Source organism: Tachypleus tridentatus, chromosome 6 (genome assembly GCF_004210375.1).
Source record: "Tachypleus tridentatus isolate NWPU-2018 chromosome 6, ASM421037v1, whole genome shotgun sequence".
NCBI lineage: Eukaryota > Metazoa > Arthropoda > Merostomata > Xiphosura > Limulidae > Tachypleus > Tachypleus tridentatus.
Window position 1 is genome coordinate 155,325,828 of NC_134830.1, and position 17,436 is coordinate 155,343,263.

A 17,436-nucleotide genomic window follows, 5' to 3' on the forward strand; every position below is an offset into this window, starting at 1 on the left:
GTCTTAACATACAAAGCAACAATTACTTTGCATGTTCTGTGTTTCTTTTTTCTCCAATCTTCTTACATAAGTACTGATTACCTCAATATTGAAATTCTTGATGACGATTTTAGTCAATTTGGAAATGTTTTACAAAAGGATTAAGAGAAAAATAAAAGTTTTTCAAGACGTTGTTTTAGAGAAAAACACTTCTAAACCAGTAATTAACTGATGTTTACTGAACCTTGACAGTTTTAGTGAGATTTGAAAAATATTCTTTAATCATAATTCAATAACAGTAACCAATTGTTTCTCATTTTACTCAACAAATGTTTTCACATAATATAATCAACGCATATTCACATGAAATGATAAGATTTGAGGACGAACTGAAACTTCTTCTTAGTGCAATTATAAATTTATTAAAAGTTGAAACATCATCTTGATTAGTTGGAATGATGTCAAACATTCTATGTACGTCAGTATGAAATAAAAAATTAACAAATTTTATAGCTTTTATCTGTCTTCGTTTGAAATGCATATGAGAAAAATCCAAATATTAGGTACGTCTTTTGTTATTAATTAAAAACTAATAAATATAAATTTGTGTATTAGCTGTTTCGTTAGTTAGTTGTAGAGCATTCAGTGTGATTACATCATATCACTCTACTATATAAATACGTAAACTTGAAGAATACTAACTTCAAGTTACTAACTATTAAATAATTAACTAACTTTCAGCTGATATCAGCGTCTTTCACCTAATCACAGCCCAAAGAACATGAAGACAGTGGTAAGTGTTCTACAGTTTATTCTGTAACATAATTATTTGCCAAACTGGAACAGAACTCATCAGAGACAAATAGCTGTATTTGTTGCACGGTATAATTTCAATATCAGAAGTGACAGTTAGTGAAATATAAATTTGATAACAATAATATTTGAAAGTTATTCAAATTTAGTATAAAAGAATTCCCAGTAAAACAGCACTGTGATAAATGTTCTCATCATGTAAAACAACAAACAGGAAGAATTATGTTGAATTTCCCACCAAGCTACTCGAATGGTATCTGTCACAACACCAGTAAGATAACGCTAATGATGACTAGATTCACTAAGTTAATCAACATTTGTAATTTCTATTACAATTATTAATATAAATTAGGCCAAACGATTTAGACTAAAGAAGAATAATGCCATTTATTTTATAGTAATATGTTCTTTCTAAGAAAATTTCACAATAAAGTCTCAAAGCTTTACGGGAAAAATGTTATACGATAGGCTAATTTATGTTGTAATAGTTTATGTGTCTGTTTCTCTTTGTAAAATTTCTTTGTTCCACATAATTTCCTCAAGAACCAAGCCAGTAAATCATTTGTTTTTAATGGTCATAGTTTTATAAAAGATATGATTTTGATATTTATTTTTATTATAGATTTTCGTTCTGCTTTTGGTTACTACGGTCTTCACTGTAGGAAGTATCGCTAAAAAGGGAAATAACAAAAACATTCGGAACATCTACGATGGTTTTGGTGATCAGGGAAACAGAGGGAAAGGAAGGGGAGTTATTGACCTACCTGGCTTTGACGTCGATCCAGGTTTTGGAAGAGAGAATGGAAATGGAAAAGGCAACAAAAAAGGGTTGAGAAGAGACGCCATCAGACACTTAGACTTGGAACTTCATCCCAGGTTTAGCTTTAGAAACAGTGGACGTTACGATCATGGGTTGGGAAACGGAAGAGGACTGGGTAGATTCCCAAACGGGAACGACGGTCTACATTTTGGCGGAGGAAATAGTAATGGCAGAGGAAATGGAAAAGACAACAAAAAAGGGTTGAGAAGAGACGCCATCAGACACTTAGACTTGGAACATCATCCCAGGTTTGGCTTTAGAAACAGTGGACGTTACGATCATGGGTTGGGAAACGGAAGAGGACTGGGTAGATTCCCAAACGGGAACGACGGTCTAGATTTTGGCGAAGAAAATAGTAATGGCAGGGGAAATGGAAATGGCAGAGGAAATGGAAATGGCAGAGGAAATGGAAATGGCAGAGGAAATGAAAATGGCAGAGGATAATTCGTAACAGCTAATTGAGGTAAGTATTACTGAGTATTTTAAACTTTAAATATGAAAATATTGCAAAGTTCCACTTTTCTCGTCATAAGTGGAAATAATTTAACCTTCCTACCATGCTGCTCGACAAACAATCAAAAGAAACAAACTTGAACCTGTTTTTACTAATGTTGATGCTCCCCAGCTGGCACAGCGGTAAGTCTATGGATTTACAACGCTGAAATCAGCGTTTCAATTTCCCTCGGTGGACTCAGCAGATAGCTCGATGTGGCTTTGCCATAAGAAAAACACACACACACACTAATGTTAATTGCATGGCATGGCCAGTTAGTTAAGATGCTCGACACGTGATCTGAAGTTCACGGGTTTGAATCTCCGTCACGCCAAATTATTCTTGCCCTTTCAACCGTGGGGGCGTTATAATGGATCTGTCAATCCCAGTATTAGTTTATTTAAAATTAGCCTCAGAGTTGACGGTTGGTAGTGGTGACTAGCTTCCATACATTGATAAATTAGGGATGGGTAGCGCAAATTGCCCTCGTGTAGCTCTTTGTGAAATAAAAACAAGCAAAGAAACCAATTCAGTAATACAAAATTAAAAGGAAGTAACGTGATGAAGCAGTTCATAATTTTTGGACAGAAACTTATCGACTGACCGACTTTAACCCCCACGTGGCACAGCGGTTTGTCTGTGGTTTCACACCAGTAGAAACCGGAACTTGATACTTGTTGTGGGTATGCGTTATGTATAAGAACTTAAAATTTATACACATTAAACAAAATGTTAAGTATGCAATGAGAAACATAAAGGTCTTAGTTAACGTGTTTTTTAGTGCAAAGCTACACAGTGAGCTATTTGCAATGTATCCACCGTATATAACCTAACACCGGTTATTAGCGTTTTAAGTCCCTAAAATCACCGATAACTCGTTGGGAGAAGAGAGGGAACTATTGTATTTGTGCAGCATAAGTAATCCTCAGGTTTAATAAAACGGTAAAAATGAAATATTGTAACTCCTATTTTACAATTAGCTCGAAATAAATAGAACTATTTTCCTTAAGTGCATAGGGTTTATGATATATCACATATATAATAAATTAATTTTAACTTAAAAACAAATTTTGGCTTGTTTTTTAAGTTAAAATAAATTATATAATTAGTCAGAGGTTTGGATTTGCTGTTTTTAACGCAGTCCTTTCTTATGATTTTCGGGCTCGAATTCTCGTCCCACCAAAACATGTTCGCGCTTTCAGCCATGGAGGCGTTATAACGTGACGGTCATCCCACTATTCGTTGGTGAAAGAGTAGCCGAAGAGGTCGCCTTCCCTCTAATCTTACACTGCTAAATTAGGGACAGCTAGCGGAGATAGCCCTCGGGTAGTTTCGCGCGAAACTCAAAACTATCCAAACCAAACCTTATTATTTTAGTGAATTATTTTCGCCAAACTATATATATATATAAGTATAGTGTATAATGAAAACAATTTCACAAATAACGCCTTACACCGGTATGTCTGTAAATTCACAGCGCTAGAATCTGGGTTTCGATTGTGGTGGGCTGACACCAGATATCCCATTGTGGAGCAACGTGCTTAATTAGAAACAAGCAAACATATATGATATAATTCATACTTCTCTTAAGACATGAACTTCTCCAATCCCTTAATAATCATTAAAATTAATTAAATATCTTACTTATTACAACATCGACACATTTTGTGGTTTTAATTCAATTTATATGAAACTTGAATTCCTCTTTTTTTCTTTACAGCTTCTTAGGATCTTCATTCTCGCCTAAAGAAAAGATATTCTGAAATGTTACCTTCATTTAATTAACAATCCGCAAATTAAGTAGTGCACGAACAAATATATATATTTGAAATTAATTACCATAAAGTGAATTTTGAATTCAAAACCTTACCTTGAATAGCAAATAAAGTGTAATTTGTACCTAAAAGAAATCTTTCGTTAATTAATCTCTTTCTTTCTGTCTGTTTCTCCTCTACCATAAACACATTTCGAAACAAAATCAAGCGTTTGGCGAAGTTAGTTTCTGCATGAATCATTTGCGATGTTACTCACAAGTATTTGAACGTCAATATTATATCATAAAGATATTGAGAGGAAAAAAAAGTCAAACGTGTTACCAGTCGTATGGGCTGTAAATACCTATACAGGTGTCTTTCTTTAAATGGTATAAACAATTAAAATGTGTTTTTGTAAATAGTTTAAAATTACACAAATATATTTCTGTACATAATATAAACAACACAAGTGTGTCTCTTTAAACAGTTAAACTACAGAATTGTGTTTCTTTAACAACTATAAACTACACAACTAAGTATGTGTGCTGAATATATATTAGCACAAGTTTAGAGTGGATTAATCTATGAGACCTTTTCCCTCATTTATGTCCACTATATCTTTGTGCGATAGAAAAGAGCGGGAAGTTTCAACAGAAAAAAAATATATTTATTTTATACATTGTAACTGCACATTTTATTTTTGTATATTTTGCATTGGTGGGAATTGTATTCAAATATAACTATTTACAGCATTTCCTGCAGTAACGATATAGAAACTAACAATTTATAAAATATTATTATGTATTTTGACATCTGGGAAAATTTAATATGGATTTAGTTCACGTTTGTACTAAAAAGTTAGTGTGAGAAGTTGGGTTTGAATTGGTCAGCTATTTAAGGAGGAAATATCCAAAGTTCTACACAAGATTGATGATATATTTTAGCTGTATTATATGCATATAGATATTTGAAATAATTTCCCACATTATGATGGCAATTTGTTCTAATTCATTCACTAACCAATAAAGAAAAAGTTACATTGGTTAATATTAAATATTTATACTGTTCCGATAATATATATATATATACAAGGTCTGTTAAAAAAATACGCGGACAGTTTGAATTGCGCGGCTCCAGTTGGTTCCAGAGGAATTCGCTTGGTGTCGCTAGGTTTGCACAGATCAGCTGATTACGACGCCATTTCCCGATTGCAGATATCTTTATTTGTGTATTTCCTACGCGGTTTTAAGTGAAGTGCGAGTTTTTTCGTTTGGCGGATTTCAGAATGAATGACCTGAAGGAGCAACGACTTGCTGTAAAATTTTGTGTTAAACTTGGAAAATCTGCGACTCAAACTTTTGCTATGCTTAACACGGCTTACGGTGATGTTGCTATGAAGCGTACGGCATGTTTCAAGTGGCATGAACGTTTTAAGGATGGTCGACAGTCCATTGAAGATGATGAGCGTCCTGGACTTCCTTCCACGTCAACTGACGACCCACACTTCGACAAAATCAACACCATGTTGCGGGCGAATCGACGTCTGACTGTCAGGGAGCTTTCTGAAGAGTGTAAGATATCAGTTGGATCTTGTTACGAGATTTTGACCGAAAATTTCAAGATGCACCGCGTTGCTGCGAAATTCAGCCCTCAGAACTTGTGAGTTTTTGGACTAAAACACTCGATCACTGTTCTTTCCCCCCCTACTCACCTGACCTTGCTCCTTGCGATATTTTCTTGTTCCCCAAACTCAAAAGACCCTTGAAAGGAAGAAGATTTGAGACGATTCACGAGATTAAGGCAAATGCGACGAAGGAGCTAGAAGACGTTACAAAAGAAGCGTTCCAGGACTGTTTCAACAAGTGGAAACATCGTTGAGACAAGTGTGTGAGTTGGGTAGGAGAGTACTTTGAAGGGGTCCCAGACCTGTAACTTCTAAATAAAGTACATTTTGTTTTATGACGTCAGTCCGTGTATTTTTTGAACAACCCTCGTATATAAATATTTACAGTTCTTTATATGTTTTTAATTTTCGCGCAAAACTACATGAAGGCTATCTTCGCTAGCCGTCCCTAATTTAGCGGTATAAGACAAGAAGGAAAGCAGCTAGTCATCACCACCCAATGCCAACTCTAAGGCTACTCTTTTACTTACGAATAGTGGGATTCACCGCCACATATTAACGTACGGCTGAAAGGGCGAACATGTTTGGTGCGACTGGAATTCAAATCCATATAGACATTTACAATGAATTATAATAAACTAGATTTAGTGAGAATTCTGCATATAGTTATGAAGAAGCAAAGAGAAAAAATTAACTGATCCATTTCTTGAAATACCTGAAAAACGCATGATATTCACATTATTAGACCTTTCCACACGGCTGTAAAACATTTGTTGTGTTTGTAGCTGAACCAACATCGGTCAAGGTCATACTTTGCTTGGTGTAGTTCTCTGTTTTGTTTAACGCAATTGATTCAAATCTATTCTTCACAAAATGGGATATGATAATTTTACAATTTTGAGTACTTGAGAAAAAATAACTTGTGACACTGATATACCGAACCTCTTTGATGAGTTTTGAATCAACCAGTGTAGCTTGAAATCACTACTTACTAATTATGTTTAACAGCATTTTAGAAACCATATTTATAACAATGTGTTTACTATTGAACAAGAAGATTTCATTAGTATACGGGGATAAACTACAACAAGCCTACATAGCTCCATTATTCGAACATTACAGCTCGAAACCGTAAATAAAACCATGATTATTGGTCATAACCTGCTGTAATTTTAATAACTAAACCAAAAATGTTCAATAACTTGTATTGTAAGCTATTTGAACAAAGAACGTTTTGCTATATATACAGAATGTAATAGCATTCTTATGTCACAGAAACATCTGATTTCAAATCTTTACAACTGATTACCGAACTTATATATTACGTAAATAACATTTCTGTGTTAGGGGGAAAAATGTTTTATTTTTTATAAGTCTTGGAATTTTGATGATCAACATAAGTATAGAAGAAAAAACACAGAAAGTTAAGAAAATTAGAGAATAACCAGGCACACCTGTATATAGCTGTTATTTTAAATTGAGCACAAAGATACACAATGTGCTATCTGTGCTCTGCCCAGCACGGTTCTCAAAATCCGCTTTTTAGCGTTGTTAATCTGCAGACATACCACTAAGCCACTGGGGGAATACAAGTATATATCTTTGATTGTTATTTCGACAGACATTTCTAATATTGTGCAAATGTTTCGCATATCATATCCCATACTTATTTGTAGTTTATTTTATGTTGTTTTTTTTCTCTTCAGCAATAACCAAACAATCTGTTTATTGAAAATCACACTAAATAACTTACCTACTCCACACGATATGATATACACACTTAAGTAAAATGTCTGTTCTTACGGATTTATATACATGCGTAAATATTGTATCTTGTCACACTGATTGATTTTTACACAATTTGATATTCATACTCATAAGTTGCCATTATCAACTCCAAAAGTTAAATCTATTGTTAAGTTGTAGAATCTTTATTAAACACTAAAACATTCTTTCCCGTTAAAACACGAGTAGATGAAAATGATCACATCAATGATCGGAATCTGATACTTGTTTTAAAAACAAACAAGTACATTTTGTGCTAGCTGATTTTATAGAAGGTCACTTTTTATCTTCACTAACTCAGGAATATTTTTGACTAACAACAGTTCACAATTAATAACTATGTACAGATACGGTGTAAACAAAAAAGGAACATTTTATAAATGGTATTACCGACACTTTACCGTCTTCTTTGAGTCATTATTACAATAAATTCGGTAGAACGTCTCCGTGTACTATACAGGATGAAGATAGCATTATAGTGATGTTCAGGAAATTAAATATTGGTAGCATAATACGTCAAGGAATATTTCTGTGGTGGCAAAAATACACAAAGTTTTGTAAATGGAAAAGTTATTCAGAGGAAACAAGCGAGAGAAAAATGTAACTTATCTATAGATTTCCAATCTTTTGATACAAAACAACCATTACTTTTCTAGACGTTGTTTCAGATAAAAAGTTGCTAAACCGGTAGTTCACTGATGTGGTCCGAACTTTAACATTTTTCCACATAATATAATCAACACTACCTGAAGTATGGTCTTAATGTAATTATACATTTATTAAAATGTAATCCTTTTGCACGAACTGACGATATAACACCAAAATGATTATTTGGCATGATGTCGGACTTTAAAAGTACATCAGTATCAAGAAAAAATTAACAGATATTCTTTAAAATGTTATTTTTTGATTTATCTTCGTTTGATGGTCTATCTGGGTAAAAGCCAATTGTAAGATTCGTCTTTTATTATTAAATAAAAACCAATAAATATCAATTTGCCTCATAGTGCTTTTGTTAATCACAGGTATGGCCTTAAGTATGATTGCGTCATATCAACCCACTATGTAAATACTTAGCTTGATATGATCAAAAACTTTAACTACCTGGTGATACCACTCGATTAGTAACGTGAGTGTCGTGGCTTCAAATATCCGTCATACAAAACACGTTCACTTCTTTCAGTTGTAGAGGAGTTATAATGGTAACTAACGGTCAGTACTACTATTCGTTGGTAATATACGAGCCCAATAGTTGCTTTTCACTGATAAATTAGAGACGGATAGCGCATATAGCCCTAGTTTAACCTTCTTTAAAATTAAAAAGAAGAAACAAATCAATTCAGGAATACAAAATTGAAAAGAGGTAAAATGATTAAAGAGTTTCTAATTTTTGGAGAGAAACTTACTGATTGACCAACATTTATCCTCATATGACACAGCGGGATGTCTGCGCACTTACATCACTGGAAATAGTGTTTTGGTTATCATTGTGGACAGGCAGAGACAGCCCACTGAGTAGTTTTGTGACGAGTTTCATATATTTAGTGCCTGAAGTTTAGAGTTAAATGTTCTTACAGAATTATGGTTGCTAATAAAGATGGAATATAACTGAATATATCTCTAGGGAAGTAAAGTGTAAGTTCACACGACTTACAAAAGTGTAATTTATGGTTTGATTCCCAGCAGACAACCGACTGCAGTGTTTTCACATTTTCGTACATTAGTTATATTAAGATATTCTTATACAACATATCTTACACGATGATACTTCTTCATGTCACGTAATAACATCTTTTTAAAATTCCCGACTCATATACTGTTTTATTTATTAATGTTAATATTATCTCATATGAATTAAGAATGTATAGTCTGATCTTACAATAACAGTCACACCATATCGTCACTGGTGTGTTAATTTTTGCAAGAAGCTGCTTTGTTAACTTTACTGTTTTTAAAATTGTTGAATATTTAAAGAATTCGCCGCTTTCTTATGGTTAATAAATTGGTTTTCCAGGTAATGTGAAATGTGTAAGAGCTTAAAATTTATATCCATTAATGAACGTGTTAAGTATGAAATGAGAAAAATAAGGGCCACATGTCATGTTGTTTACTTATTATAAACTTGGACAGTGGGATACCTGAACTTTGTTTATCGCATAGAACTTACACCATATATTAGCGATTAAAGTCACTAAAGTCATTGATAACTATGTAGAGATTTATATTGGAGACAGGGTCTATGATAAACCACGTATTGCACAAGAACCAACTGGTGTATATATGTACATTTTTATACATACTTTTAACGAAAATTAAACCTTTTTAAAAGTAGAAAGGTTTTATATATAAGTACAGGGTTTGTTGAAACCAATTACAAAATTAATTAAATAGATGTAGGAAATAGTTTATAGTTTTCTTAAAAGATGAATTACCACAATCCCTTAATAATAATTAAAATTAATTAAATAATAACTTACTTACACCATCATGACACTTTACGCGATTTTAATTCAATTTATATGAAACTTGATATATTTTTTTTGTAATTCTAGACTTTCTTAGGATCCGGATTCTCGTCGGTAAAAATGATGTCCTGAAATCTTACCTTCATTCAATTAAGAACCAGAAAATTAGGTTGTGCGAAAAAAATCTTATTGAAATTACTGTAAACTGAATTGTGAAATAAAAAAACACTTTGAATTGAAACTAAGGTTGATTATTAGAATAAAAAATGAAATGTAAATAATATTTAAAAGAAATCTTTTGTGAATTTGTTTGTCTGTGTGTTTCTTCTGTACCAGTAATACGGTTCGATAAAGAATCATATGCTCACACAAGGTAGTTTTTTTAGAATATATTTCCAGTCCTGACTCAAAAAAATTTGAGAATTAATGTTATATCACAAAGATATTGGGATGAAAAAAAAATGAAACGAACCTCCAGTCCAATGGGCTGTACATAGTACAAATATGTTTCTGTAAATAATATAAACTATACAAGGGTGTTTTTGTAAATTATATAAACTATACAAGTATATTTCTATAGATAGTATAATCTATACAAGGGTGTTTCTGTAATTAACATAAGCGATCCAAGTATGTTTCTTTAAATAGCTCAAACTGTACAAATATGTTTCTGTAAGTAATATAAGCTATTAAAAAGTATATGAAGAGAATGAATTAATGCAAAGGGGAATATTCGATAGCTGCGGCATTTGAAATTCTTTTAGGCAGGGTTAAGTTAATTAATATATGAGAACTTTCCTCTCATTTTTATTTACTATAGTTTTGTGTGCTAGTAATACCATGTGTGGAACATGCTGACTGCTGATTCCATTTCGTTACTCATCACGATCTCTACTAACCTACCCTCAATTTGAAATTCTTCTTGGCATTACTAGAGTAAATTAACGTATGAGATCTTGGGCATGGTTAAATAGAACACTTGAAGGGTTTGACCTCTTGAGTCCGAAACTATAATTAGATCTCAAATCACTCAAGAAATTACGGAGTTGCGAGGAAAACGTTTCGCACTTGAAAACTCGGAGCAGTTTTATGAGGCGCTAGGCCACAGCTGAAAAATATATGTTTATTCCATTGTTTGAGTACAAACAGTTTATATGTTTCATTGACGTGTAGTTAAATGTGTTCTGAGAAAATATGGTGAACATTAGAATGCATAAACTGTCATAAGAGATACTCCCCCACCCCGAGAAATTTATAACAGCTAACAATAACTACGTTAATATGTGTATGTTACCAAGTTAAAAGTTTACGGTCAGGTTTTCCATAGTTCTAGTATTAAACTCTGTGATTTGATTCTCCGCATTGGTCAAGTTTGATACAGTCCAGGATGTAGCTTTGTATCAAAACAACAAAAACATCAATGAAACTGAATGTTGTAATTATATTTCACGTTCCATACTCTAGCATCTCATATATAATACAGTGAAGTTTCAAAAAGATAAATTTGTAAGCTGAATTTTTCTTCGTATCCATGACGTAAGCTTTTGTAACAAGTTACATCAAACAAGTATGGTTTATTATTGTTACATCTCTTGGTGTTGGTAAGTGAGTATGTTAATATCAACAATGTATGAATTGATCTATTTATGATCTGGTCATTTTCAAAGTCTAAAAAAATTATCTGACCATCATTTTTATTTAGGAGAGTCTTAGTTTCTCTATTAAAAAAGTTCAAGTTATACAAACTTGCTTCGTTTCCTTATACTGATTGATATATTTTAACAACATATTGGAATAACGAAATTAATTCAATTGGTTTATTAAATAAAACCCCACGTGTAGTTTTATGATATTTATATTTATTTATCGATACCACAGTGTACTGGATTTCATCTTCTAAACCGAACAAAGGTTGGATACATGTAAAGACAGTGTCTAGTTTATCATGTACAGTTTTTACCAGAAACGTAATATGTTTGAAATCATTTATAAGAATCACCAAAGATGTATCAAAAAATGACATGATAGATTAGTTTCAATATAAATTAAATAAAATTATTCATCTTTAGTCTAAATCGTTTAATTTATATTGTATTAAAATTTAATTGAAATCACAAATCATTGATTAAGTTAGTGAATTTATACAAAATAAACATTATTTTACAGGTGTTGTGACAGATACCACTTGAGGAGCTTGGCTGGAAATTCAACATAATTCTTTCTGTTTGTTGTTTTATATGATGAGAACATTTATCACAGTGCTGTTATACAAGGAATTCTGTTATACTAAATGTAAATAACTTTTTAAGCACTTTGTTACCAATTTTTATTTCACTAAATATCTCCGATAATGATACTTGGTATTTTATCATCAGAAATTAACTTTAGTCTAAATATTTGGTATTACTGCACGTGGAGAACTGCCACTTCTCATACTGAAATGATACCATGCAACAAATACAACTATTTGTTTTAAGTGAGTTGTGTTGCTGTTGAACCGATAATTAACTTGTAGAATAAACTGTAGAACACTTACCACTGTCTATATGTTCATTAGATTGCGATTTGGTAAAATACGTTGATATCAGCTGTTAGTTAGTTGGTTACGTTAAAAGTATTCTTCTACTATTTGTATTTACATAATGAGTTGATATGACAATATCATACTAAAAGCCATAGCTGTGAGTAACGAAACTGCTATAATGTAACTTTTTACTCATTGGTTTTTAATTAAACAAACGTCGTACTCTATAATTAACTTTTTCTTCAGATGTATTGGCAAACTAATATAAATCAACGCCATAAATTTTATAGCAATGTTTTAAATTTCTTTCTGATACTGATGTACTTTCAAAGTCCGAAATCATGCCAATTAATCGTAATGGTGTTTATATCGTCAGTTCACCCTGAAGTAAATTACAGAGTTTTTGTTTTTCTTCATCAGAATCTGAATTATTTTATTTGAAAACTTTAATTTTTTTCTATTATATCACTTTATTATTATTTATTTATCTATCACACTGAAACTTTCCTTTTGAGTTTACGTTAAGCTACTTTAAGTGAAAAGTTTACATTTTACTTAAATTATACATTATACTGTTCGTCCAGTAATTACTTCTTATATACTAATTGTTTTATATTTTACAGTAGAGACAACTGAATATACGGTGGGCTCAACAGATAGCCCGATGTGGTAAAACACCCCGCACGACTGAATATAAACAAACTTTTCGAACGCTTTATTGACAGGAACTTTTTTTATAACAAGTTTTTTCAGTTGGTACAGCATCTATAATTAACAACTAATGTTCTCACAAAATACGATTTTTATGCACGTGAGAGTTTCAATTAACAGCTGTTTTATGATCATATAAACGTATCTAAAATCATTGCAAATGTTCAATATACTTAACTCTCTGGTTTCCAAGTCATTCGTACGTGCTTTGTAAAGTATGCTCTGTTGTTCTTTTAAGGTCAGTTTCACTGACTTTACTGGTCATAATGTCTACAATATAATTAATTTATAATATGTATAATGTATATTGTAATAATTGGCTTACGTAAATAGTATTCCACAAATTATGTTTATCGTATATAAACCGGTCTCAAAAGAAACACGTAGTCAGCAATAGATATCACATATGTAAAGTGTGGTGTTAATACTATTATTATAATCCTTCGGCTCAATGAAAATTTATAAAGAACTATATGAAAAAATATAAAGGTTAACAATGTAACAAGTCTAACAATAATATCTCATGTGAAGTATAAATGTGTTTGTTTTGTTTTTCGGTTTTGCACAAAGCTACTCCAGAGCTATTAGCGCTAGCCGTTCCTAATTTAGCAATGTAAGACTTGAGGGAAGGCAGCTAGTCATCAACACCCACCGCCAAATCTTGGACTACTCTTTTTTACCAACGAATAATTGGATTGACCGTCACATTATAACGCCCCCACAGCTTAAAGGGCGAGCATGTTTGATGCGACGGGGATTCGAACATGCTCCCCTCGGATTACGAGTCGAACGCCTTAAAACGCTTGGCCATGCCGGGCCGCGATGTGTGTTATAATGTTTATTAGTTTTTCATTTTATTAACTTTTTAAAAGAATTATTAGCTTGATATCTTGGTTTTGAAGTAACAAAGATCTTGTGTGATATTTTCAATATTACTGCTTGTTATAAGCAGAAATCTTATTGTCAATTAGTTATATTAATCACTATACTAATTATCAAATTCTGATCCCCTTTGATTGATTAGATCAGAAATAAGTGAATATATTAAAACTATTTGACTTTCAACAGTTTCAATGAATCTTATTAAACTGGACGATAAAATGTCATATTGTTTTTCGGTATCGAGTGATACTGTAGCCATGCAGGAAGACTGCAATTACTTCTTGCTAAAAACTTGTTCAAATTTCGTTACAACATATGAAAACTTTAAGACAATAAAACCATCAAAGGATTCTGTTATTCACTTGTTCTAAAGAAAGGAAACCTATTGTGCTATAGTAATAAACTGGCCCAATAAGTCAGTTCAATGACCAGATGTTTCAGGTTGAAAACACTCCTTATTATCATTTCTATTGAGATCAGATTCAGAATCAGATAATACTGTATCAAGAGTCTCTGGTGAAGTAGATACAGCTGCATTAGGTCTTAGTAGCAGGTCTTATAACAAAATGAAGATTGGATAAGAAATTTCCTTTTTATTCCGAGTATTGCAACCTTGCATGTTTTTGAGAAATATTGTAATGTTTGGTCATTGATTTCTTACAACAAATTTACTACAAATATAACAGAATATATTTGGGTCATTTACACGACCTGTTGCTGTCATAACGACGAACAAATAATACTGAAAAGAAAAAAAGTATCAAAGTGCACGCACAATCAGGTAGTATCCAGAAAGAGCCCAGCATGGCCAGGTGGGTTAAGGCGTTTGACCCGTAAACTAAGGGTCGCGGGTTCGAATCCCCATCGCACCAAACATACTCGTCCTTTCAGCCGTGGTGGCGTTATAATGTGACAGTCAATCTCACTATTCGTTGGCTGTGGGTGGTGATGACTAGCAGCCTTCTCTCTAGTCTTACACTGCTAAATTAGGGACGGCTAGGATGCATAGCAAAATGTGACTTGATTTCAATGGAAATGTGTCGCTTGGGTGAAAGTACATATGACACTTTTCTAGAAATCTGCACGTGATGGAGAAAAATGGTTATTATTTCTAGATTAACCGAAGAGGAATTACTATACAACATATGAAAACTTTAAGACAATAAAACCATCAGAGGATTCTGTTATTCACTTGTTCTAAAGAAAGGAAACCTATTGTGCTATAGTAACAATAAGTTATGGGAAAAATTAATCATGAAGTGATTTTGTTTCCTAGTGATGGAACAGAATACATGTTTACCCAATAAATCAGTTCATTATACCTTCTTGTTGATCAACTTCTTATTAGTCAGTTATAAAATGAATCTACAAACTAATTTAGTTGAATTTTATCACACAACATCAAAGTGTCTCTTTTACGTATGTATTTATAATGACTCCTCAATATTATAAATATGGTTCTCATATGGTGATAAAAACTTATACATTTTATTTCAGAAAGTTTATTCGAAATGATTATTTAATCCACATATTTCCTAAATATGAATTACATTATGAAAGCAACACAATATAAAAAGTTGTTTATTCTTTTACTCTTATTTCATAAATAAAAACCTTTTCATGTACATTTTTTCATCTCTCGTATATGCCTGGGGTTGTTTATACCTACATTAGATTAATTTAACATTGACATTAATATAGAAAAACACAAATGTTTTATGTTTGTGTAAAACATTGCCATCGTTTTGAAATATAAAAAAATCACTCTTCAGGTGTAGGCGTTGGAAACGGATATTTTTCCCTTATGAACGTATCATAAAATATATGAGGTCTAAACGTCTTAGTTGAAATAATTAATTTTGTCTTCAATGATTCTAGGCCTAGAAGTATCAGCAGAACGAATTTTAATTCTATCAAAGCCGAATAAAGAGTTACGCATTTTAGACCTAGTAAAATTGTTAAGCTAAAATATTGCAGGGTACAATGACTATGTTTTTATAGCTTAAAGTGACTATAAGCATTAAATGGTGAAAAATATGGTAATATGAAATCATTTCCTTACTACACATGACTGGCAAAAAAGAACAGTAAAACGGCTGAATCATCATTTTATATATCGATACAATCATTCCTTAAAACCGACTTTAGAATTTATTTCTCCTTTACACACAAAGTACAGTGGTATGAATACAAATTGTATAGTTTCAATTATTTTACGATTTTTTCGGTTCCTTAGATTGTTTGAATACCACATTCTACAATTTAATAGAAAATCACATCTTGTCATCATTCAAAAGTTTTCCTTTAATGTAATAGGGATTTCTGTGTATTTTGATGTTATGGACAAATATGCTTCACGATAAGACCAAAGAAGTTGACAATTTGGAAAAGAAACGCTCTAGAACAAATATTACAACATGGTAAAATGTTTGATATTGAGATTTATTAATTGTAATGACAATAGTAAAAATTTGAGAGTCAATGACAAGTCAATAAGGACGTAACATTTCTTAAAGAATGTTAATAAAAGTTTTATTGATAAATATTAAGAATTAATTATCTGAACTATAAAAACAACAAATATTTATATATTATACTGCCATCTGTTGGTACAAAAATATTTTCTCTGAATATCAGTCCAAGTGTGACGCATATAAATCTCTTTACTGTTTGTAGGTTTCACAGATTGTACGTCTAAAGGTAATTTCCTTTCAATTTCATCTCATACTTTTTCTCATTTACTTTGACAAATAAAGTATAGTTTATACAGGACCACGTGATGTAATGTTATAATCATCAGTAACAGCACCCCCAGTGGCTCAGCGATATGGCTGCAGACTTACATCACTAAAATCCGGGCTTCGATACCCGTGTTGGGCAGAGAACCAACATCACCTTGTGTAGCTTTGTGCTTAATTCAAAACAACAACAACAAAGCAACGTTTTCCATAAATTTCTTTATTCTCAAAATAGATTGGACTTGTCTGTTTAATTACTCTGAAAGACCCTTTCCATAGTTTTTATAGTTTCTTTACCGAAAGGGTATTCAACAATAGTTTATATGTCAATTTTATTTCAATAGTTTCGCCTTTTTGTTTGTTTGTTTCTCTTTATCTTGAGCAGGTTGTATTAAATGTTTATTAGTTATCTCAAAGGCTAACTGCATTTTCTGTAATAGTTCAGTCTTGTAATCATAACCTACTGCATGATAAAATATTTTTGGGTCATTATCTCTTGCATAGGCAGCAGTACATCTCTACCATGTAATAGAAAAAATAGACTTTCCAGAGTAGACTCATTTTCATCACTTTTGTAATAAATGAACCAGCTCTTCCCAAGTTTTAATATCTTACTCACAATATTGAAAGATCATGTCTAGCAAAGTTCTGTTGAATCTTTCTACTAACACGGTAGCATCTGGATTAAAAGCAGTTGTTTCAGTTTTCTGGACACCTAACAATTGATCAATGTCTTTTACTAACTTAGAAACGATGTTAGTACCTCTATCCGTCAGTAAGTACTGGGTTACACCGTGTCTAGCTATTATGTTATTTACAAATGATTCAGCAATCGTTCCCGCTTTTCG

At 32.2% G+C, this 17,436-nt stretch overlaps 1 protein-coding gene across 1 annotated transcript; it reads left to right on the forward strand.

Annotated features, from left to right (window-relative positions):
• Positions 1 to 632: 632 nt before the first annotated feature.
• Positions 633 to 3,999, forward strand: LOC143251510 (uncharacterized). The gene is made up of 3 exons (XM_076502787.1): positions 633 to 772; positions 1,415 to 2,075; positions 3,826 to 3,999. Exons 1-2 carry the CDS (start codon positions 761 to 763, stop codon positions 2,054 to 2,056), a joined length of 654 nt encoding a protein of 217 aa, XP_076358902.1. The 5' UTR covers positions 633 to 760; the 3' UTR covers positions 2,057 to 2,075; positions 3,826 to 3,999.
• Positions 4,000 to 17,436: the final 13,437 nt, after the last annotated feature.